This window comes from Opisthocomus hoazin, chromosome 1 (genome assembly GCF_030867145.1).
Source record: "Opisthocomus hoazin isolate bOpiHoa1 chromosome 1, bOpiHoa1.hap1, whole genome shotgun sequence".
Lineage (NCBI taxonomy): Eukaryota > Metazoa > Chordata > Aves > Opisthocomiformes > Opisthocomidae > Opisthocomus > Opisthocomus hoazin.
The window spans coordinates 87,864,447-87,890,082 of NC_134414.1; the positions used below are offsets into that span (position 1 = coordinate 87,864,447).

At 42.1% G+C, this 25,636-nt stretch overlaps 1 protein-coding gene across 3 annotated transcripts in view; it reads left to right on the plus strand.

The window, feature by feature from the left end:
- The window catches only part of FRMPD4 (FERM and PDZ domain containing 4), a 316,048-nt gene that overhangs the window by 176,617 nt on the left and 113,795 nt on the right, over positions 1-25,636 (plus strand). For all 3 annotated transcript variants that reach the window (XM_075428441.1, XM_075428461.1, XM_075428451.1), the window contains exon 2: positions 24,647-24,763. In XM_075428441.1, coding sequence (XP_075284556.1) covers positions 24,647-24,763 — 117 coding nt within the window. The remainder of the gene's footprint in view (positions 1-24,646; positions 24,764-25,636) is intronic.

Here is a 25,636-nt window from a genome sequence, read left to right on the forward strand (position 1 = left end):
ATTCCCAGGACAGTGTCTCTTCTGCCAGCTCCTGGCCTGGCCAGTCAGCCCCTGCTCCCAGGGTTTTGCTGGGCTGCTGGATTTGGTAGTGAAATCATAACCCTCACAATAATGCCTTGAAAAATGGACCTGGGTGTCTCACAGTCGTTAGGACACAAACTATTAACATACCTTCTTGCAACAAGGACCCTGCCTGAGCTTAGGGTTTCCCAGATTTTGGATTAGCTTTCTTGGATTTTGCTTGCATCCCTTGCTATACAAACAGAGAAATTAAAGGAGATACCTATGTATCCCCCCCACACCTCTTTATTTCTCCCTAATTAACTTTGGTCCAATGACTTTAGGCTAATTAGGTCATCTGAGTTGGTGCTGAGGAAGTAGGGAGACATTCCGTATGTGTTGAATTCAGGGAAGGTACAAATTGGATATTTTTCTGGCAGAAGCTGTTTGCCTTCTTTTTCATATGCTAATAGGGGGTTTAGCTTCTCTCCTTTGCCCAGTGCTTCCAGGTAAATGAGTTAAAAACAGTTTAATTGGGCTAGCCTCCGTAGGTGCAATATGCACTCAGACAGGTATCTTAACAGCTGATGATACTCCATTTTTTTCTTAAGAATATATGGGATGAAATGAGACCCAGTGATGTAACCAATTGTGTGCTTAGGACGAGTGTTGGGATTTCACCCCACTGACCTTCTTGGGACTCAAGCTACTTGTTATGTTCCCAGAGCAGTGCATTTTCATTCCTGCTATTTGCTTTGCTTATCTATGTCATGTGTTTACTTACAAGGTAAAAAAAACCTACCAGACTCAACGTGTTATAATAGAAAGTGAGCACAGTTAGCCTCGTTAACTGGCTCCCTTGCAATAATTCTTGCCCTGTTTTGCTTGTTTCTCTGCTGCAGATTAAACTGGTGTCCTATTTTTGCTTCCTAGATGAGTACTTAAACTAAATAAGCAGCAGCATTTTCAAGCTGAATGTAACTAAGAGGACGTGTGCGACAACTGATAGTAGCTCATGGACATTCTCAGTCCCATCAAGTTCAGTAAGTCCTGTTTGGAGAACTGAAAATTGGGTTTCTGGTGGTTTTGTCGGTGGAAGATGTGGCCACATTTCTCTTGGGGCACTGGCAGGCCTTCCCAAAGCACCTGGTGATTAGAGAATTTTCTCTGGTGGTTCTCTGCATGTGGTTCTGCAGCAGACAGAGGTATTAATGTAATAGTTGTCTTTAGAAGGTTTATATTGGTAAAATCTCGGGATCAATAAGGCGTTCTTGCAAACATTGATGTATATTTAAATTGCAATACTTTACTCTGCCGTTTTCAGCCATGGATTTTCTTCTTTTTCTTACTCTGGAGTTTAACTGGCGTTCGAATTCTGTTTTCCCTTCAGCTTGTTGGGAGGACAAGCTCTGAATTATAAGATTTCCTGGCCCTTTGCCCTGTCCCACTCAGCACCTGCTCCTGCAGTCCTCCTGTGAAGACAATGAAGGCAGATTTCTGATGGAACGAGCTCTGATAATGCGTGTATGCACGTGTGTGTGCAGTTTCACATGTTTGCGGGAGGCAGGAGGAGGAGGACATCGTGAACTGGACTGGAGTCGCCAATTTATCTCTAAAAGCCTGTTTGGAGTTTCTGAAATCACATTTATCCCTGCTAGATGATGAAGCAGGCCCTAATGAACTCATCCACAGACGAGTCAGGACCTGGAATAATTTGATAAAGTCTGATTTGAGAAGGAAGCTCCTGCAGTTTAATTCCCCGTTAGAGAGGAAGCAGCGTTTGTAGCCATCTTCTTCGTACCTGGAGCACCTGTGGCACCACTGTTGAGGGTAGCTCTTCTCAGAGGAGGCGCTAGCTTGGAGGACAGATACTGAATTGGTTTGTGAGTAACGAGGTTCATTCAGGAGAGGGAATGGCAAGTTGTGGAGGCAGGTGTGGAAGATGGTGAGGGGTTCAGGCTGGTGAGGGGGGTGCAGTGTGCAAGTGACTTGGGAGTGGAGCAGCAGAGAGGAACGATGGACGAAGTCCATGGGAAGCTCCCCAATCAAGCAGACTGTGGTGAAATGAACATGTGCCTGGCTCCTGCTGCATGAGGAGTCAGTAGAAGAGGAGATCAGGAGTCAAATATGATTAGGGTGGCAAGAGGAAAGTGAGAAAATTGTCAAAGAAGCCAAGATTGCAGTGGGGGAAAAAGGAGTTTCGTAAAGCACATAAAGAGAGCAAGGCTGCCTGCAGGCCTGTGCTTGTGTTTAGTGGAAGCATTTAGCTTCAGTGCCTTGGGCGGTGTTCGGGGAAGAGCTGTGCCTGGGAACCAATGCGCCTTTTCCCTGCTCGTCCCCCTTGGCGGCCGCCTCTCGAGGCACGGGGCTGCGCGTCCCCGCTGCGGGAGGGGTGTCACGGAGCCTGCCCTGGCTCCCCGCCTCGCCCCCCGCTCCTGCTCGATGCCCCGCAGCAAGGGGGAAGGAGCTCGGAGCTCGCCGCCTCGTCGGAGTTCGCCGTAGTCAAGCTGCAGGGTGGAAGAGGGAGGAGAAAGGTGGGCGAAGGAGCCGAGAAATACATTCAAGGATCATCGTGTTACGCATCTGTGTGAGAGCAAGTTGTTTGGTGCACTGAGCGAGTAACGGAAGACATAGAGAGGTGGCGAGGGAAATTTGGTGTCAGATGGAGTTTTCATTGTTTGAAGGGAAAAAGACACTGTTTTATGATTCCGTGTGCAGCAAAGCACATGAGGTAAATATGCCAGTAAATTGAGAAGTGCTTTCCTCCTCAACAGACAGTAAATATTAATGAAGATACAGGTGGCATGCGCAGAGACACACACACACACACAGAAGAAAATATAAAAGGAAGTAGAGCAGTTATAAAAAGCAAACCCTGGAAGAGTGTGATGGCTGCCTTCCTGGAGGTTTTTGGCAGGGGGAAGGTGGAGGAAAATGCAACAGCAGCAACAACAAAAGAAAATCACAACAGGATTTTATAAACTCCCGAGGAACTGGGAGACGAGACTGAAGGGAAGTGAGCAGCATCCTCTTTTTAACAGATAAAAGGGAATGTGTGTTAACAAGCAATATGGAGGTTTGATCTCTTTGCTGGTGACATTTTTGTGATTGATTTAGGGCAGTCTCTGTGCGGAGGCTGTAACAGGCCATGCTGGGTCTGGCTACAGCATCTTAACAGCTGCTCTAGGGAAGCAGTCCCCGAGGGCTGGCAGCTAGGGAGCAGCTTTTGCTGTGGTGAAGAGAGCTCAAAACTTACTTAGTGGGGCTCAGGGCTAGATGTCAAGGACAACAAACATTTCAGTTCAGCAGCTGCCCCGTGCTGAAGGAAGATGCCTAACCCACAAGTCCTTAACAGAGGATGGTGACCCAGAGACCTGAACTGGGTGAGAGGCATTTTTGTTTCATTTAAACCCAGCGCTGCTAAATGCAAACTCATGTTTGGCTTTTGTGTGGAGGAAAGTTCAGGTCGCTTAAGCATGTGTGAAGCTCTTGCACTTTCAGAGCCAGGCTGAAGCTTCCCGCTCGTGCCTCACACTGCTTCCTTCCCGCTCTCGGCTGGGGCTCAGCCCGTGCCTCCCATGGCTCTTCTCGCCCCGTAGGGCGCGTGGCAGGAGGGCTTTTGCTCAGCCGCTTGAAGGAGGAGGGGGGAGGTTCGGAGGACCATCACAGTTCGCTTTCCCGGCGGCAGGCTGTTGGGAGTCGGACTTTCTCGTGGCTGCATCAGCAGGAGGCAGCTGCGGGCAGGCTGTCGCCAGCTGTGCCGTGTTCCGTGGCAGCTGGTGGTCGGGGCGCAGAGAAAGGGCAGCAGAGAAACTGTGCAGCTCCGCAGCCGTTCAAAGCCATCGGTGAAAAGTGTGTTTTGGGGATTGAGTTACTTCTTAAACACATGATGCCAAAGGTTACCTGTTTCAGAAGAGCGGTGCTTTTTGTCACCAGGGCTCTTTGGGTCACCGTCGCCTGTTGGTGTGAAAGTGGGGTGCAGGAGTGACACGGGTTTTTGCTAAACAAGGCCTGGCTGCCAAATGATGTTGTTCCTACTTGATGAAGTTCTTAATGAAGGACTCTCATGTCATTTACATTTTAGCTATTTAATTGTACACTCATTACAAACTATATATATTTTAAAAACCCTTGGTCGTTACCAGTGAGATTGACTAGAAAAAGATTTAAAAAAAAAAAGTGTCTGGATCTGAGAGAGGAATTAATTCGCATGACAAAGTTTGAGGTCTAGATTTTAAACTGTATCTGGGGGAGGATCACATCAGGTTGCCACTGTCCCATACTGGCAGAGCTGATCTGCTTTACTCTTTGAATCCTGTCATGCGTAGTTCATCCAGAAATAAGAAACTTAAAAAGCTCTGCCTTGCCGACTGAAGAGGAATCAAGGTGTTGCTTTGGAAAGGAACCAAAGGGAGCAGCTGCAAGAAGTTTGCTACAGGGGAATGAAGGAGAGTCCACGGAGATTTACGAAAGAAGACACAAATAGTTTCTTTAAAAAGTTACATTTTGAAGGGTAAGATACAGAAAAAAGTCACAATTTAAGAGAGGCAGGGATAAGGATAGTATGTAGAGCTTGCTTGTGTGTCAAGGTCGCTTGTATTTTTTTACCACACAGTAGAGAAGACTGATATATAACGCCAGCAAGGACCCTTTGGCAGTGAGGTACTCAGTTACACACTGACTTAATGTGTGTGTAGGAAGAAATGGAGACTTGAGCAACATATGCTAAAAATAAGAGGTTGTGCAGACTTATTAGCATGTCTGCTTCCCTTTTAATTTAGTTCTGTTTATATATTTTTCCATTGCAGGGTAAACAATGTGGTATTTGGACTTCCTGATTCCTTTCTGCTATATACTTGAGATTGTATGCCTTCTGCTAAGATTGTTGCTAGACCCCGTGCAGCTTTTAGGAAAAGAAGCAGCATGTTTCATTTTCTGTCCATTGGTAAACAAAAATCAGAAGGATTTTTTTTTTTTCTTTAAAACTTGTGATTTGGGGCAGTAGGATTAGATTTTTTTTAAATGTGGTTAACAATAAATACAGAAGGGCAATTAGAAGTTTGTTAGATCTCTCATTGATAAGACCAGTTTAAAAGTCATTATACAAGTTCTTTTCTGCAATGGCATTTCACAGGTAAAAAATTTCCTTCTCTGCTTTGAGTCCAGGAAACTTCTTTTCTTTTTCTTTCTTTCTTTTTAACTTCCCCACCTGGAGTACTGCATCCACCTCTGGAGCCCCCAACATAAGAAGGACAGGGACCTGTTGGAGCAGGTCCAGAGGAGGGCCATGAAGATGATCAGAGGGCTGGAGCACCTCTCCTGTGAGGACACGCTAAGAGAGTTGGGGCTGTTCAGCCTGGAGAAGAGAAGGCTCCGCGGTGACCTTACAGCAGCCTTCCAGTACCTGAAGGGGGCCTGCAGGAAGGATGGAGAGGGACTTTTCCCAAGGGTGTGCAGTGATAGGACAAGGGGGAATGGCTGTAAACTGAAAGAGGGCAGATTAAGATTAGATATTAGGAAGAAATTCTTCACCAGGAGGGTGCTGAAACACTGGAACAGGTTGCCCAGAGAAGCTGTGGCTGCCCCCTGCCTGGCAGTGTTCCAGGCCAGGTTGGATGGAGCTCTGAGCAACCTGGTCTAGTGGAAGGTGTCCCTGCTTATGGCAGAGAGGTTTGGAACCAGATGATCTTTAAGATCCCTTCCAAACCTCACCATTCTATGATTCTATATCAGAGTGGAATTTATCATAAAAAAGGCAAGATTCCAGGAAGTTTAATTAAAAGAGAAAATCATGAAACTTTCAGTAAAAAGAGAGGCCCTAGCTCTAAAATAATGGAATTGGGAAGAATGCCAATAGTGGAAAGCTACAAATGTACAGGTGAACTGAAGTGGGGGGGGGGAAGCAAAGTACTTTGCAGGATGCATATTTGCAATACTTCATTCATGCATTGCAAGTCTGTATGAACATATTTGCATCTCTCCCTGTTCTCCATTTTACATGCAGCTAGATACGCTTGTTCATCAGTTCATCATAAGGTGCTTAAAGAATTTAAGATGATTATGCAGACTTAGCATTTGACAGAAAAAGCGGTAAATAAATCAAGTTTACTTATTTTGGCAGAAGTATAATTTCATGCGGTGTCCGGTAGACTTGTAGGCATTGAAATGTTCCTGTTAATGCCACAGTAGATCACAAAGACCAGTTTGAAAAACGTTGCTCGCTGCCTCCTTGGATTTCAAATATGCCTACGTGTCTGCCTGCCCTGACAGAGCTGATGAAAGGGAAGAATTGCCTGGTGGTGACTTTTAAGAAAACAAGTTTATTTTCTGAACTCTCTTTTAAGTATTTACTTTTCGAGGGGGGGGAAGTAAAAAAGTAAGTCCATGCAGATATGTGTCTGTTTAGGAATGAACATCCTTTTCATACAGAAAGCGAAACAACTTCATGGCTTCAGGACTCTGAATCAATTGTGTTTAACCCAGAAGCAGAGTTAATGTTGTTGCAATTCAACTTGACAGTCTGTAAATATTTACAATCCAAACCAGCCTGTATTGTTTCCTTGTGCTGTCAGTTCTGTGGAGCTGATTTTACGCTGCGTGAGAAGCTAATGTAGACAGCAACATTTCTGGGCATGTGCTGCACTCCAGTGCCTGCCATCTCACCAAATACCTGTCACGAGCTTCAGAAACCTTCCTGCTGGGGAAGACGAGAAGACCGGTTGTGCCATGGAGTTCAGCAGCTCCACTGAGGCTTTCCGCAGGTAATAGGGTTTGCCGTCGATCATACTCCAGGTAGAAAAACCTGACACCACTGAACTCGGTAGTAAAATTTCCACCAATTTTATGGAATTAGATTTTCCTTATGCCTTCAATAATAGTGTTGTGAAGTGCTTACATGTAAGTACTGTCCTCCAAAGTGAATTTTAAAAACATTATGCTGTCATTTGAGAACAGAATATACTCCTCTTATTTAAATTATAAATGAGAATAACAATTTCAATTTTAAAAAGCTAGGCTAAATTTATTCTGTTGGTGGTGTTGGTCATAAATTGAAAATTTAAATGTGTTAAGGTATGACCATTAAAATAAAATTATCTAAATCATTCAGCATTAGTGTATTTGCTGACGTACTAATTTATTTTTAAAATGCCTAACTCGGTCTCAAGTTATATAGACTTAGCAACAGGTTTATAAAACCTGGACCTAGGTCATTTGAAACTTAGATTTATCTTTGTGAATTATTGCAAGCAAGTTTTTTAAGGATAATGAAGCATCTAAAGGTTCAGGTGACTTCAATACGAAAAATGCCACAGTGAATAACTTCTGTTACCAGGCACTTTTTGGCCTGTTTTATAAATAACCAGGCCCTTGTGAACACATGCAACGTTTCTGAATGTCTTTACAGTAAGTGAGCTGTCAAGTTCTGGCTCTGTGCTTCAGAAAATGGGTGGGAGAATTAATACATTGAAGAAATAAAAATAGCTCTGTGAAGTATAATGGAGTTGTGGGTGATAAAATCAGCCTGCTGACGTGATGCTTGGGCTAACACTTGCCAGCAAGGGCTGTTCATAGTGAAACAGCAGTACTTGGTACCCATACCAAGCAGGCTCTGGCATCCTTCTGGACTGCCTCACGAACCCCATGATGAATGCACTGACTGGCTGGGTGGCCGAAAACCTGGGGGCTGGCTACTGCGGGGGTCCAGTAGTGCATCCCTGCGGCCAAAGCAGCGTGGAGCTCAGGGTCTGCCAGGGCGCTTGGCATCGGGTCTTGCTGCCAGCCAAGACTTTAGGCTAGCAGAAGAGGCTGACTTTATTCTGTCAAGGAAAGAATGAGAAACGGATTTTCAGCAGTGGAGGCCAGAGTGCAAAAAAATAGAAGGTAACACTCGTGTGACTCTCAGATCGAACTTGGTACGGGTTTTCTTGGTTGGTTGTCTACAGTTGCTGTCTCAAGCAAGATATGTTTGTGCAAGAAAAAAACAACAGGGTGATCTGTAATGTAATGGCTTCTGTAAAAGAAGAGATTAAGTAATTTAATAACCACAGCTGGGAGAAAAGCTGGTTTGAAATGATGGTTACTTCTTCCCCGAGTTTTGCTGCTGCCCAGCATAAGGGACATAGTGGAGAGGCTGGGCTCAAGCCAACCTGGATCTGACCATCAGTGTCCATTCTTAAGGTCATTTTTCCTTCTTCCCTGGCTGAAATGGGCTCCTGCAGCCTCCCATTGGCACCCCAAGCTTCCTGTAGCCTGTCATGGGCCAGCCGTTCTTCTGGCCCATCTGTCAGGGCTTCACCCTTTGCTCTGTGGCACAGGGCAGCAGGAGAAGAGTAATTTTGTTTACTTCCTCTTCCCAAGAGCTTTCTGGGTTTTGTATTCATTGTATTTTTTGATTTGTACATTTACCACTTTATCCTTTTTTGGTTTTTTTTATTTTTTTTCTACTTTTTGTTACTTGCAACTCAGGAAGATAGCACATTGTTTTATTTTGCAAATCACATATTCTCACTGAATGATCTTTAAACCCATAGCTCGCTAATGCCAAAATATCTTTTGTGCTGAGAGCATCTCATGAAAGCCGGATGGGTTACAGCTGATGGTGAGGTTGGGACCAGTTGATCAGAGTGCCTGGCATACCCTGTTGGTGTGAGGACACCCAGTCTACAGACTGTGTTGTGAAATTATTGGGGAGCAATATACTAGTAGCTGGAACAATGCGTGTGCCACCTGTTAAGTGGATTGAACCTACATGTGTGGTGCTCTTTTGACAGCAAAAAGGAAATACAGTGAAGGGTAGAGCTGGCTAGGTGACTCCAAGCTTTGCAATAGCAGTGTCTCCACAGAAAACACAGATGTTTATCTCCGAATTGCATTGGCTATTAAACTTTACTGTTTCTGTATGCTCTTGCTCACGCTTTCCTCTATTGATAGTGTGTCTAATTTCATTTCTGTTAGCAATGCAATTATTTGCAAGGTCCAAGAACTACAAATGTAGAGAATGCATCATTTCAATGAGCTGAATTGCATCTAAATTTGTGTGTAGGTGCACTGCTTGGTTGGAACATGCAGTTACAAGCTGCAACCAGATTCATCTTTATTACTATACTTCTGGGAAAACACCCAGAAGCACTACAACCTAGTGTCAGAGAACAGTATTAAACCTGTGTAAGTCCCAGACTCCCTCTAATTTCCTGGCTGCAGGGAAACTTCCATTTTCTGCTGCAAGATCTTTAGGAAACTGCTTGTCAGTGGCTGTAAGTAGGTTAACTGAGCCTGTTGTACTTCTGCCTGGAACCCTTTCTGGAGCTATCACTTGCAGATAGCTGAGAGAGCTTTTTGATACTTTCTAGTAGCTGTCACAGTGATGAAGCAGTTGCAGTTTGCCAGGGCATACCCAAACATGTAGAACATTATATCCCCATACTCCTACCACAGTATATAGCCAAGGACCGGAGTAAAATGGAGGAGGAAATATTTAGGTTATGGGGTTTTTTTCTGTTGTTTCATTTTTAACAACTTGTTATTACAAAAAATTTGTGAGTCCATTTATGCAGATACATAACTAGATGGCTTAAGATCATAAGATATTAAGGATTTAGATGGCTAGAGCCTTAGTATTCCAAGAGCTTTTTATGCAACAATATGTTACACTTACATTTTTCTCTTTGGGTTGTAAAAGTACTGTCTACCTTCAGAGTGCTTTTCAGATGATAAATCAAATAAAGAAGAAAAAAATACATTTTGCATTACAAGTTTTTGTTTCACAGATTTTATCTTTAAAAAGCACTGGGTTAGGAAATACTGATATGAAGACAAGGATATAGGCCACAGAACGTCACAGCATAAGCAAATTTCTCTCTTTCTTCTTTTTGTTTAATGATTAATAAAGTAATAGAATTCAAGTATATAAGATTAACTCCAGGCAACTTAGTTTGCAGTGTAATACCTATTTTTCACATTGTTTTACATGAAGCATGCTGAAATGCTTTGAGCAGGAGGCTGGAGTAGGTGACCTCCTGAGGTTCATTCCAGACGCGGTTGTCCTGTGATGCTGTGCCACGTGCGAGGTGGCAGCCTGCTGATGGAGTGCAAGCTTTGCTGCCATAGTGCTCAGCAAGAGCTATTGCTGCTGATTGTGTAAGGTGAAAATGGGCAGTGGGCCCGTTGGTTTTGGGCAGCTGGTATTAGAAATGACATTCAAGTTAAACTCTGAGCCTTGCTGCTAATCTTAAAGGCAAACAAAAGGAAATGGTGCAGCCATGTGAATTCGCTCAAAAATACACCTTTTTGTTTCTTGTTGGTAAAGCTTTCATCATTGCTGCAACAGCTTTTTGTCTGCGGTTCCATGCGTAGCTGCTTTGGATGCTCTGCTGCGGTTACACGACTGGATGATCACAAAATCAGAACAACATGGTGGGATGAATAGATAGGGGAGAGAGATAGTAGCCTGGAAACTGCAGTGAGGGATGCAACGTGTGAAAAAAGGACGAGGGATACGAATGATGATTAGAGATGAAAACTGCTTCCTCTTCAATGGAGTAACAATGAAATACTACTCATTCTCTTGCTTTGCTTTGACTGCGAGAGGCTTGTGTCTTGTATCCAAGGACTAGCAGGACAAAGGAGGGATGAAAAAAGTACAGCGTATATTGCCATATGTTGGAATTACTTAAATCTTTGAATGTTGGCTCATCAGGGTCTGGATAAAATACTGCTTGGCTACTCCTGGTAGCCTAGGAACAAAAGCTTTGGCAGAAGTCTGGATTTTGTGAGCTGCTGGGAGCTAGAGAATTCAAAAATGTGTTTTAACCCATTTTGGAAGGCAAATAATGAAGCATTAGTTCTAGTATCTTCAGCTTTCACGTTATTTATGGAAGAAAATGTAACATTTTATGTAAATTGTAGGCTAATATCATAAAGAGGCAGAAAATTTCAGCTTTTTAATATAGCTTTGCAATCATAAAATGCTATAGTCCAGAAAAGTAGCTGTATTTATAAATAATTATTAAAATGTCTTTAGCATTTCTGTTCCAGCTACATACTATTTTATGGTATATTATGGTCTAATGCTTTGAAAAATTTAATGGGAAGTGATAAAATATTTGAATTTTTTCTTTTCTAAATCACAGAGTCCCTCTGTTGGGAACCCATAGTAACTCTAAAAGCTGCCTTTTCTGGTCCTTGTCGAGAGCAGCATTTGCCCTGAGAGCTGAAAGGTATGAGTTCCTGGCAAGTCAAAAAATAACTGAATATTTAGGTTGATAAAGAATCTAGAAGCAGATTTTAATTCAAAGTTGATGATCTGAGGAAGTGTTAAGCTAATGCAATGCTTGACATCCTGGTTCTGTAGCAACTTTGTTGTCAGATTACATCCAGTGGAATTGGAATGAGAACCGGTTTGACATCGCACTGTGTAGTTTGCCTGCTGAGAAAATGTGAGGTCAGGTAACGATAGAAGGGGCACCGGCATGAGCTTAAGAGAAGACTATTAATTCTGTGTTCTGCTGAGGTTTTTCAGACACAGAGTTGAAAGTGAAAAAAAAAAAAAAATCAGTGATGATTGTTCCTGGCTACAGTGTATTGTAAGCCATGAATACTGGGAATAAGTGATTCTGAAATGACAGAGAAGGTTAGTGTTACTGGTGTTTGTTGTGGTGAATATTCTTGGGCAGATGAGGTTCTTGTAAAATGTTAAAGCTTGCCCTGGTTTTTGTTTTTCTTTTTTCAAGACTAGCGGTAAGCAAACGATCTCTTCCTTTCCCTGCTGTCTTTCCTTTGCACCTTTTCCCTTTTGTAGCTCCTTGTGTGGAAATCTGTGATTTCCTTGAAGTTTCAGGGTACTACTGAAACTAGAGGGTGCTTCTGCTGTTACCCAGAGGAGAGTGCAGGAAAAAGAGATTTTGAAAATCATTCCAGGGCTCGCATCTGGACCAAATGGCATGGGAAACTGGGTCTGTTGCTTACGGGTGGGTGTTTTGCCCACCTGGTTCTGAGCTCCCCTGTAGTATGGCCTAGGGCATGTTGAAGGGACTGGTGCTCTGAGATCACTTCTCTCCGTTTTGAACTGCATCTGCATAGCTTCCGTTCAAATGTTCCAACGTGACATTTTGTCTCAGTTTTGTCGGCTCATGCTTTGTGGCGTCATTAAGGCTAGGGAAGAAAGTTGAAAAAAAAAAAAAATCGTTCTTTCTCATTTGTTCAGGTTTTACATGTGCCTTGGTTTGCAACTTAATTCTGCGACAGAACATGCAGAGTGTTGGTGGTTTCCTAAGAATGCGACTTTTTCCCATTTGCTTGGTTTCATAAGTGGGTTTATGTTCAGAGTGCTTTAAATAATTTCATATCTGGATGAAACCACCTTACCATTGGTGAAAGCTTCTGACTATGACTCAAAATGCCCTTTACTTACATTATTTCTCAGTAGGTTACGATATAAACCATAATTTCCTTAATGGAAAAATACAAAGGAGCTCAAAAGAAACGAAAGAAAAAAAGTGCAACCTTCTAGCATGAGAGCAGTAGAAACACAGGCTTCTCTGGAAATATTTTAAGAATGTAAACAGATTGTCCAGCACAGGTTTTATGTAGTCCTTTTCTGAATTTTTTTGTAACTTTTCTCTGGGAGTCAAGTATAGAAAAGTACATGGTACGGTTAGTCTTTTAATAGGGGGGATGAATATTTGTTCATATATTCCCAGTTACGACAATTTTGGTTTAAAGCCAAGTGAAATATTCAGGCTTTCATCTAGAAAGCAGAACGAAATACCTTAAACTACTATTATGTGCTTCTATATAGTGTTTGAAATAGACTTAAATCGAGCAGACTGATTTTAGTTTGGTATTGAGATTTCTGATGAGTGGACTTGTTAAAGATTAATTCCTGTACTGGTTGATTTATACCTTAATGATCTCTTTGAAAAGATTTACATAGTTTTTCTAAATAATTATTTTAAGGGTTTATGGAAAACAAGCTAAGCTAGTAATCAGTGGCTACGTCTCATATCAAGGTCATCAAATGTGGCTTTTAAGGAAAAGATGCTTGGGCTTTTGAAGCTCTTCCTGGAATCACTGGACAGTGATGCTTCTTATTATTTACTAATTTCTGGGTAGGGAAAACAATTTCCCAACACCCTCAAAATGAAGAGGATAATATGAATTACATTTAATTTATAAAATAAGTTAAGATAGGCTGCCATTATTTGATTTTCCAACATTTCTTTTGATTTCCCAAGAAATCAAAAGGGAGAAGGGGAGAAGTCTTCATAGCTGAAATCTGAAGAACACTGTGTGAGGGTATTTTTCCTCTTCTCTCTTCTGTGTACTACTCATTTCTTAATTAAGATTCAGACAGTTTTTTTGTTTTACTCTTTTGTTGATGGAGTTCACCTTGAGGCCTAGTAAAAGTTGCTACCAAAACCACGCAGTAGGAATTTAGGCTTTATATTCAACATTACGAAAGCAATTTTTTTCCTTTAGTGGCAATTCAGTCCTCGTTCACTGCATCCTTGTGATGCAACTTCACTCTCCTACAGGCTAAAATGTCACCTTACAGCAAAAGCACACCATAAAGAACTTTCAAGTGACCGCAGGCCTGCAACGTGGGTGATATCTGTACAGAAATAGAAAGCTCCATAGAATCATCTCCCAAGAAGTGCTTGAAAATTTTCTGAGCTGCTTTTTCTGGTGTATGACTATCTAAAATTAGTCTGCACACAGCAGGCAGGTAGTATTCAGATAAGGCTCCTGAAAATTACAAATTTTTGTATATATAAAAATGAGAATCCCTTTTGCTTTTCCAAATTCAGTGTGCAGTCAAATTTTTATGAATACATATACCGCAAATTTTTATGGCATAAAATGAACAGCTCTGTAATACGTGGTAAGAAAGTATACGATGTATTGTTACTTTTATCTAAAATGTAATTAAGCTTTATAGCATTGTGTTTCCAGCGTTCTACTCTATACTCTGTACCATAAACTCTCATTATCAGTAACAATGCAGCCGATGCACTAGACAGCATCTCTGTCACAGGTATTACGGGACTTCTTTTCCATAAGGCAGAAATGGAAAAACTCCTGTACCAGTCACTGAAATTTAACAGTGAATCATCATGCCTACACTTTACTGGAAAACTGTTAAAGAGAACAAACATTCAGTGAGGGTAAAGGCAATAATACTTTAAAACAAACAAAAAAACCACCTGTAAAAATCTTACATCGGGTAAATTTCAGCATCTGATAATAGTTGTGATTTTGTTAGAGATAAATGCTGAAGGTTGTTCAACTTATTCATCGATAACCTAGGTGAAGGGACAGAGCGTACCCTCAGCAAGTTTGCTGATAATACAGAGCTGGGAGGAGTGGTGGATGCACCGGCAGGCTGTGCTGCCATTCAGCGTGACCTGGGCAGGCTGCAGAGTTGGGCGCAGAGGAACCTGATGAAGTTCAACAAGGGCAAGTGCAGGGTTCTGCACCTGGGGAGGAACAACCCCATGCACCAGTACAGGCTTGGGGCAGACCTGCTGCAGAGCAGCTCTCTGGTGGTTGACAAGTTGACCATGAGCCAGCAGTGTGCCCTGGTTGCCAAAAAGGCCAATGGCATTCTGGGGTGCATGAAGAAGAGTGTGGCCAGCAGGTTCTCCTCCCTGTCTACTCTGCCCTAGTGAGGCCCCATCTGGAGTACTGTATCCAGTTCTGGGCTCTCCAGTTCAAGAAAGATGAGGAGCTACTGGAGAGAGTCCAATGGAGGGCTATGAGGATGATGAGGGGACTGGAGCATCTCTCCTACAAGGAAAGGCTGAGGGAGCTGGGCTTGTTTAGCCTGAAGAAGAGAAGGCTGAGAGGGGACCTAATAAATGCTTATAAATATCTGAAGGGTGGGTGTCAGGAGGATGGGGCCAGACTCTTTTCAGTGGTGCCCAGCGACAGGACAAGGGGCAATGGGCCCAAACTGAAGCACAGGAAGTTCCGTCTGAACACGAGTAAGAACTTCTTCCCTCTGAGGGTGACGGAGCACTGGAACAGGCTGCCCAGGGAGGTTGTGGATTCTCTTTCTCTGGAGATATTCAAGTCCTGCCTGGATGTGGTCCTGTGCAGCCTGCTGTAGGTGACCCTGCTTTGGCAGAGGGGTTGGACTACATGATCCCCAGAGGTCCCTTCTAACCCCAAACATTCTGTGATCCTGTGGTTGCATTGTATGAAAAATGAGTTTGTTGCCTGCTGTAGGGGGGTGCCACCTATGATATGGTAAGGTTTTCCAGCATGTACCAGTTGGAGAGAAAACAAACCCATGTTTTCCTATAAAATGCAGAAAGAAATACCAATAAACCATTCACTAAATGAGAAAGAGCCAAATATACTTTATGTACTTTTTTCTTGTGTGTGTTTTCCTGAAATATTGAGTTGAGAAAGCCTAAGGTCAAAAGCCCCATTAAAACAGAAAAAAACCCATATTGCATACATGAGATTTTTACTTTGTATCACATATCACCATGAAGCTAAAGCATTGTATACAATAGAAAGTCAAAGAGCTTTCTACAGGCATCCAAGTGCCAACCATGATGTGCTGCTTTGGGCACTTTCTGGCTTTTGTAGTACAACATTCTGAAGGAGAAAGTAATTCCTTCAGGACTGGATCTCTAGTGGAGTTGGTGTGCTTTAAATGAAAAGTCTTGGCAGTCTAGAAGGAAATATAATGGAGACTTTTGTTTTCTATGTAATGGGGGAACATCTTTAATCATAATGGAAGTATAACATAGGAGGAGAGGAGTACAGGGGAGTGGAAGATGTGACCTATACCAGATAATAAAAAACTCCACAAAATCAAACAAAACAAAAACCAGAACAAAACAAGCAGCAGACATGAAAGTGTGTTTACAGAACAGCAGAGACTGTAGAGAAGCTGAATGCAGGAACATTTTTTGCAAAAAAGAAAAAAAACATAGCTGCTGCTGAGCAGGACAGTGCAAACAACAACTATACCAGTGTTCAGGAGTGTAAAACTTATTGTGGAATCAGAGACAAGGAAGCATCCCAGGACAGACAGGGTGCCTCAGGGGATGACGATACCTTCACCTTGTCCCTTTTCCGAGTCACATGGAGGTTGTTAGTGCCTGGAACAAACCAGCCTTGCCTCACATGGTTTGTTTCGTCCCTTCTCCCAATGTGCTGTCTGTACTTTTGTTACCTTGTGTCATCTGATTTTTTAGTTCTTGGACCCTAGTGGACAGCAGGGGCTCTTTGGGGTGGCACCACTCAGTGCTGTGGAGCTGTCTGCCTAGCTGAAGGCAGAAGTATGCACTATAGGCCCATAGGGTCTCACATCTTTGGCCATGTGAAGTGGAGCAGAGGGAGGAAAGCAAAAGAGCAATTATGGAAGATGCACAGTGAAAAATGGTCTAAATGTAGACCATTTGTACAAAGCTTGTGAGGAAGTAACTATGTTGTAGTTTCAGATTAAGAGGAGCCATTCCTCATATGGGCAGTCATGTAATGTCTACAGCGTACATTTTGAGGAGCCAGGGGTTTTGTTCCACATTGCTTTGCCCTGCCTGTGATACGGATGCGAGTCTGGAATTGATGCTGAAGTGATGGGAGCCCATGAGGGGACTTTTTTGGTGATGTGGAATTGCTCCCTTTCCCCTCACCAAGTGATGGGCAGCTGCCACTATATTTCCCTACTGGTCTGGTTGTGGCAGCCAGGAGATCCCTGGTAAAAGGGATCTCTTACCTTTCAGATCAGCTACGTGGCCATGAACCTTCGTTATCTCATGACTGGCAGCAGTAGCAATGACTGATGGAGGAGGAATTCGAGTGCCTCCTATTCTCAACCCAGGCATAGGCTGCCATTTCGGAATCTCAGTTCAAGGTGCTGAGTCGATGGAAGGTAATGTAATCTGTGACAAAAAGACACTGACAGAATTTTCTAGAAATGTGTCTACTGTATTGTAGACTGGCTTAGAGGAGTTCAGTATGAAGTTTTAAGTTGTTTTTTTGCTCTGCTCCACTGAAAGATTTAAAGGTTGGGTGGAGTCCTTGGCATCATTGTTGATTTGGGGTAAGAATGAGTGGTACTTTGTGAATTTGTGAATAATTGAGAGCATCTGTGGTTGAAGATGGGAAGGGGGGGGGGGGGGGGAAATGTGTGGAGTTATGTGCTCCAGCCAGAGTTTGGGGAGTAGTTACTGCCTAAGTAAGTGAAACTCTCAGCTGGAGACGGTTTCTGAACAACTGGTGCAAGGCAGCCTGGCTTTATTCATAGTCCTTACCAGAAAAATAGAAATAACTAAGAGAAGGTACTAGAAAGGGGAATGTCTTTATTTTCTGAATAGCATCTGTGTTTATCTGATGATGCATGATCCAGGGAGAAAATTCAGGACAAGTCTGAAAGGTACTGCAACATTATTCTACCTTTGCCCAGAGCATGGCTGTGTCGCAGAATTCTTGAGATGGACAGGTGTCACAGGGCAAACCGTTTTGTTCTTATGGTTAAATAAGAAAAACAGTCTTGGACAATGATTCTACCTTGAATGTTTGTCTTAATTACAAACTTGAAACCCCAGGCTCACTTGTGGGGTGATACTCCTCAGGGTTTTTTGAATTGATACAGAGTTTCCAGGAGTTCAAAAGCAGGTACACATTGATATGAGGACTAAAAGCTTTTTGTTTTCTCATTGAGCAAAAGACAGCGTGCAAGTTGTAGATTATGCAGCCAGTCTGACTCTGTGGGTGTCTGAAGTCATTAGGGTTCCCTCCTGTACTCATGTGACTTAGTAATAGATAGGAGGCCCAGTATGGTACATTTTTTAGTACAGCGCAGTGCGTCTGGGGCAGTTCATTCCTTGTTTTGTGCTTCCGATAGGACTGCTTCTGTGGGGGTGTGTAGGACTCATCTGCGCAGAGACAACAAGCCTTTCAGTGTCCTTGATCTTGGATCCAGACATTATTGTCCATCACGCCTGTCCTGTTGTACAGTGCCCCTTGGGAGAGTTTCAGCAGCAGGGTATGATGATTGATAGTATAGCTACAAAGTCTTTAAAACTTTCATTTTCTCATTTTTTCGAGTTAAAATGGTAGGATGGAGGCAAGCGTAGTGCGGTAGTCTTCTGGGACAGGAGTGGGTGTGAACTGGATTGAGAAAGCAGGTTTCTATTCCAGAGGCAGTAGAAGATTAAATATCATAGAGAGACTGTTATTGAACTTCGCTTGTGTCGCAAGCGTCTCTTTTACTCCCAGATAGACATGCCCTGCAGATACTTCAAGTGTGGTGTTTTGACTTTTCAAAACTAATAATGCAAGATGTTGTGCTTCTGGTGTTCCTCTCGGTACCTCCTAGGGATCCTTGCGACGAGACTTACCTCCTGGGGGCTGCTGTGGAGCCCCGCTTGCTTCTTAATCGACGTTCGGGAGCGTAATGTGGCTTTTGTTCAGGATGTCTTCCTTTTATGATGGGTTGGAGAGGGACTGACTTCGGTATTGGCATGTGGAAGGCAGAGAACTGGCTTTTGTACAAGTGGAGAGGTGAAACAAAGCCAGGGTAAACACCAGAATTCAAAATACAGAGGTTTTTCTCAGTATGATAGCATAAGGGATGCCAGTGTATCAACGTTATTAGTCCATTGGCAATGCTGAGTTGTGTTAGATGGTCAGCCTGGAGTGAGTCACTGACTCCCCTGTAGACAGTGCTTTCAGGAGTGAAGAAGGGCTGCAAATAAGGAAGTACTAAGCGAATTACTAAGATGTCAGATGAGGTGATTCCAAAATATTAAATATCCAAGTGGTAAACACAGCATTGTCCTGCGAATCTTCATAGCACAAGTTCTGTAACTTTAGTCCTGCACTGCAGTTACAGCTGTGTTGTTGAAGGGATTGCTTTAAAAGAAGATTAGAATATAACCCTTCTACTATTTTAATCCAGCAAAGGAAATCCAAGGTAGATGCTTAATAAGTTACTAATAACTAAAGAGGAAACATTGAATAGAATATTAATAACTATAGAGGAAACACTGAATAGAATATTCATATTTCAAATTATTCATATATTCAATGCAATATTAATATTTCAAATTATTTATATTTAGGGAAATTATATGTGGCTCCACGTACAGAGATTTTACACAATTATGAAGATTTTTATCAGAAACTGTGGATAATTTCAGCCTTTGCTGGAGTCTGTGAGCTAACAGATACTCATTAATAAAAGCAACACTTGGAGAAAACAAGGCCATAGGATAAAGAAAGCTAAGTGTTTTATGCAGCCAAGGGGAACTTCTTTATTGGGGACTTTTTTGAAGTTGTGTCCCAGCCTGAAAAGTTAGTAGGTGATCTTAGAGATCATATCACGGTAGCAGATTGATAGGTGATATCTATGCCAAAATTCTAAAGCTCTAGAGATTAAAAAAGCTCATTTGATAAATGTAGTGTAAAATTTCTCACTTTAATGGTACCAGGAGCTTGGGAAGGTATTTGCACTTGGTTTGGTGCTGCTCTTACGTGTTTTGGAAGGGGGTATAGAATGGGAAATACATAATAAGGCGATAAAAAATGCCAATTTTGTTACATTTTACAGGAATTTAAAGATAAGGGCTCAGCATTTGTTGCAAAGGGTTCTTCTGAAAGTGATGTAGAATTCATCTCCAGATTCATATGCTTTAAGTTCAAATTTTGTTGTCTACACGGAGTGAGATGTGAAAGCTCCAAATTAGAGTCAGTGGACAGCTAGTGAATACAGGTAAAAAGGTTGCGAATTCAGATGTCCACTTTAGAATAGAGCTGAATCTCTAATTCTTCGCTAAGATCCTAAATGCCACAGATGGTCTTCAGCTGCTTCTTGAGATATATTCTTCTGGGTTTCTACCAAAGAGGCAACCTGTCAATAGAAGGACTTGTCAATCTAGGCCTATAAAGGTGATCGTTTTGCAAGGATAGCCATCTCCCTGCGGTTGCAGGGAGCGGGAATAAAGATCACTATGACCAAAGATAACCAGGTTTCTGCTTTCTTCAAACCATTATTTAAAAAGAAAATTTGAGGATTTAAAGGTTTCTATTACCTTTTATTGCTGTTTTAGATCTGTTGGCAGAGTTGGGATTTTTGGGAAGGGAGTGAAGACTATGCTCCAGTGATAAAGGAGACCTCCTAACTCTTTGTCCAACTTCATTCCTAAGGAAACAAGGAGATTTTTTTTATCCTGTGTCCATGGAGAAGGGTAGATGTCTCTCTTTGGGATGGGTGGGCATCCTAATCCTGTATACTGAGTGTTATTCCCCAGTAGGCACTGAATATTCTAAATAAAGTTGGGGCATTCCATTTTAGTCGGGTGCTTTCTTTCTTGTCTTTGCTTGAGGACTATCTGAAGTAGGCAGTTTTTGTCCTGCCCTTCATTTTTCCTGCCATGTGGCCATCTGTGAGGCCATGGAGAACGCAGAGGTGAGTCTGGATGAGCTAGCCGCTAGTTTTAAGGTGATCCAGTTTACTTGCATCGGCACAAGAGCAACTGTGTGTCTGATGCTGGGAGGACGGGAATCCTGCTTTTGTGTCAGTGCCAGTTTATGCTGTTTTAAAATTGCAGCCCGAGAGCTTTGTTTCCACCAGTTCAGGGAAGCGCTACATTTACAACAAAATTTACAGGCTTAGGCTATAGAGGTGATACAGTTAAAGAGTCTTATGAAATTTCTGTAGCAAACACTTATCGAGAGTAATCTCCAGCTGCTGATTAAAAAAATGTTTTGGGCAGTATTATATGCTTATCGTCTGAATCTGTAGATGCTATATTATTTTTATTGAGTTTTGCAGAAAACTTCTGTTTTCAGCATTAACACTATCTAAACTGCTCTGGACATTAGGCTCGAATGGTACACTTTAAAGGTTCAAACTGTTCTAGTTTTGATCTTTGAAAAAGAGGTGGATACTGTTACAGACTTTCACTTATTGTTTGTACCATGGTTTATGCTGAGTAAGTTCAGCATATCGTGTAAGTCGCATAGTGCTGATGTCGAGTACAGGAGACTTTGCATATGAACTCATGTTTCAGTCATGCCTCAAGCACAGGGCAGGAAAAAGGCTGACCTGGAGATGTTCGCTGGCGCAGCTGTTATATTCTCAGTCAGAAGGTGCCTCTGTAGGGCACGTTGGTTCCTTACACACCGCTTCGGTGGTTCAATGAACTGATTGTTCAGTGTGAAGCAATTCAGAGGGATCAGGTTTTCTACTTCTGCCGCAAGCATGTCAAAAGCAAGTTGATGGGATATTGTAGCTAACGCTGCCTTGTTTTCAGAGCCCTGCTGGGATGATGCTGTGCTAGGCTTTCACAGTGACATTTGCCTGCCGAAGAGCTGTGGGGTGGCATGCACATCAGCAGCAGGTCCAATGGCTGTGAGCAGGCAGGGGTGGCAAAGGACTGCAGGCAGCGAGTTACAGCGGTGCCAGTGCTTCCTCCGCAGGTGGGCTTGCTGAGGTAGAAGGCGGATTTTCTTTATCTTTCTGGTCTTTGGAAGTGTGCAAGTCTTCCAGAAACCCAAGCAGTCTTGGGGTGCTCCTCCTCCTTCGCCTGCGAGGGAAAGAAATAGCAAATGGTGATCAGCGACCTGAGGGATTTATCCAAGATTACCTGCAGGGAGGTGGGCTTTGGACCGGGATCTCCCATGGGCTGATGATCTTCCTCACCACCAAGGCATCCTTTTGACTTAAAGCCTGCTGAGATGTCCTGTCCTCAGGTGAAATGCCTAACCTGCTTGTGATTTCCGCCGGAGCCTTTGATGTTTCTTCTGACATGTATCTCATCTTTGCCATCCTTCGCCTATTGTAGTCGCCATTGAACAGAATCCTTGCAGACGAGCAGAATACTATTCAACAAGTAGATGGAGGTGCATAAAAAAAAAATAATGCAGTCATTCGCTCATTTTTTTCAGACTGTATGGGCAGCTGAAAATCACCAGTGCTGATCACCTTTGACTGTAAAAACCTTGTTTTGTTGTTATGACATGAGTGTTAATTGTTGAATTGTACAATGACTGCAGGAAACATTCTGTATTTGTTTTCTCCTGTGGATCCACCTCATCGAATTTGCACACATCTAGTGTAGGTGTATATAGTTTCTCAAGTGCTAATTTCTCTCCCACTGATTATAAGAAAGTCTCGGGGACTAGATCAGATATAGACATATCTATAGTTAAGTAGGACAGTTATTATCCATCATATATGATAGGTTCTGACACCATTAATGTTTTAAGGGATCAAAGAAAACTTTCAGGGGAATTAAATATAGCTTAAAATCCACTAATGTTATAATCTATACAAAGATGAGCCCTTAGTTTGAATGCAGAGAGGAATAGTATTGATTGTCATCACTGGCCTGTGCTCCTACAAATTACCTGATAATAGAATTTTGATGTGCTTTACGTGGAACTTTAAACGTCACTGGACCTGTTTTACAGATGGTGAAACTATAGCACAGAGATTGTGAAACACTTGTAGTTACAGTGAAAAGTGTTAAATGCACAGTTATCCCTTTATAGTCCAGATAAAACAGGTAACTTTCTACTTTATTTAGTTAACTGCATTGTTTAGGATCCCAAATACTCTGAAGTGTAATTTGAAGTCTATAGATGTAGTTAAGATGTCATTCTTAGATTGTAGGATGGCTCCCATCCAAAAGAAAGGACCACTCTTTCTTCCTCTGTCAAGCATATGGAGAAACAGGAATGCTTAAGCTCAACTTCACATAAAACTTTATGCGTGAGTGTTGTAAGTATTTGTTTTCTTTCCTCAGATGCCTGTTTTTTAATCAATTCCTTTGATCAGGAATGGGTTAGTTGCATTTATCTGGGGTAATGTAGCATATCTGACATTTATTGTGCTTCATTAGCTATGAATAACTGTAATTTTATTAAGACTTCTAGCATGTTCAAGTATTAGAGTTAAGCTCTGTCTTATGGCAAATACCAATGTTTGAATATGCTAACAGAAATGTTTTGCTGCTCCTTGAAGATAGAGTACTTAATGAAATTGGTAAATCAGATGATATCTAGCACTCCATTGTAATGCTCTACTTTACATGTAAATTATATTTTGAAGCACCATATCTTTTCTCAGCAGTGATTAATCCTTGAAATAAAGGGGGAGGGGGAAGCAGCTAGTTTATTTTTAATGATGCATTCCCCCTTTGGGAAAGATTATGTACAACTTTGTTGAGTTTAGCAATTTGCAATGAATTGTTGAGTTGTCCGTGGAGACCAGTTCTGCTCCTTCAGCTGAGTGTTCGCCAGGTTACAATGCGCTCTGTTTCTCTAGAGGAAGTTAAGTTCTTCCACCTCTGTCTAAGGCAGGAGATAGTAAGTTCGCTGATAGCGTTTGAACTTAAATAAATCTAGCAAGTAAAACTAAGCTGTCATATGGTTGATGGGTGGGGAAAAGGCAGAGAGGGAGGAGGCAACTAATTCCAAACATGGTCTTATTTTGTGTGGTTTTGGTTTGGATGTCGAAATTTCAGATTGGTTTCAGTGTTAGGTGCCGATTCGTCTTTGCCTGTCTGTAATGCACTCTCAGATAGCCTTCAACATCTTTCGTTGCCCTGATTGCTTTTCCTGCTCCTTCCCTTTTTCAGAATGTACATGGATATTTATGATTTGATTCATTTTGCTGAAAGACTTATTTGTTGCCTTCTGTACATCTACATCCCACAGCAGAGAAGGGGGAATGTGTGGTAATATCTAGCTTAATTCCTGCAAGTGAGGGGTAAAGCATCTGTGCAAAAGTTGGGTTTTCCTGTGGGGAAACGATGGGAGATTCTTGCTAGCTGTGTCTGTTTTGTGTATGGAGACAGCAGATGGCCCCTCACAAAATTTTTCAGATCTAGTGGAGAAATCCTGTCACTTGGGAGTGCTGCTGAACCTCCCTTAGTTAGGTGAGCTGTGTAAGCTACTCCTTTATTGGGAAGGTGTGACTTGGTGGTTGCTTGGGAGTGGGAATGCTAGCAGAGAGTGCTCGAGCAGTGGCATGCAACAGAGTGTGTGCTCAGAGATACTGCAGGATTTGAAGTTATTTGGAGGAAGAGCTTAGTGGATAATAATCAAGTGCAACAGCATCTGCACGTTGAATCAATTTAGCATCCATATGCAGAATTGTTATGGCTTTCCTTCATTCCAACATGTGAAACGAAAAATGGTTTGCTAGCAATGAGAATGTGTGTTGAGGTTCCTTCTCACGCCAGGTAGCGCACCACGTGTGTGATCTGCAGCCATGTGGTGGGTTGTTGGTGGATTTTTTTGTTAAAACTGTACTGAGAGCTGGCATTTGAACAGTGGATGGCGACGAGTGAAAATGCTTCCTGTCCCTTGTACCAAAAACTATTGAAAATTAGTATTGTGGATGTGGGACGGATGGGGTGTGACAGATTGATTGGCCAAAGGCTTGAACTCAAAGACTGTTAGAAGTGACAGTGTGTCTTTCTGCTGACTGGAAGAATATTACACGTGCAGTTAGACCTGCTAACCTGTTTTCCCTCGCCTGGATTTTGGCTGTATATTTCACAACTGTACTAGTATTTGATTGACATGTGAATAATGTGAAATAAATAAATTGGAAGAGTAAATACAACAAATAACTGTTTTTTCCTTTTCCTTCCCTCCCCGACCTCTCCCAAAATTGCAGCCACAGGAACAAGTCTTCAGGCTGGCCTCACCCTTCAGGGACCTGGAGCTTGAACCAGGGGACACCTTATGGATGGGAGATGACGGCAAACAGAGATGGAAGAGACTACTTCATCAAGTAAGTGGGCAGCGTGAGCTGTGCAGCCTGTAGCACAGTCATGCAGCCCTGCTCTGGACTGCATCTCCTTGGAATCTTAATTCCTGCTTCAGCCCTACACTGTTAATGTTCAACTGTTTTGATTTATTGCACAGAGATAGCTCTGACTGTACTTTACCATGCCTTGTTTTGGTACTTGGTTATTTCATTTACCCGAGAAAATGCTGATTATATAAGGACCTGTAATTCGTCGAGAAATTACAAAAAATATCATTAACAAAAAAATAAAAATAAAAATGCCGTGTTTAAAGAATGAGGCAAAAGGTCAGTTCTGACTGAGACTAACAGTTCTCCTCCATCTCTGCCATGTGAGCTCTTCTAGTTTGTCTAATATTTTCATTGTACTTGTAATGAGAAAGTGTATATTTTGATTCTATATAGTAAATATTCTAATTCATAATTTCCCACAGTCCTTTAGCTCTGAATTTAAAGGTTTGCAAAATAAATGTCAATGTGAGTGACGTGATTGTAAACAAAATTGGCTTTTCTTTTGCCAGTGAAAACAGTGCATAATTATTCTTTAAAATCACTTAAGTGGCTTGCATAAAATACAGTTTGCTGTTCTAGCAAATGTACTCTCATGTGGCTTTGGAACGTCTTCACTAAAAAGGGATAATGGTGGTGAGTTAGAAAAACCAGTGCCTGATTTTGCAGCATTAATTGCTTTAGCTTACATCCCATTTTTAAGGTTAGCATTTTGATTCTGCTCATGTGAAGGGTTGTTTTTTTTAATTATTGTATCATTTTTATGTTTATCAGTCTGTTTAGAAATTTGCGGGCTATTAAAAAAGTCCTGGATGAGAGTTACAATTCTTTCTTTTAGCACCAAGTAGA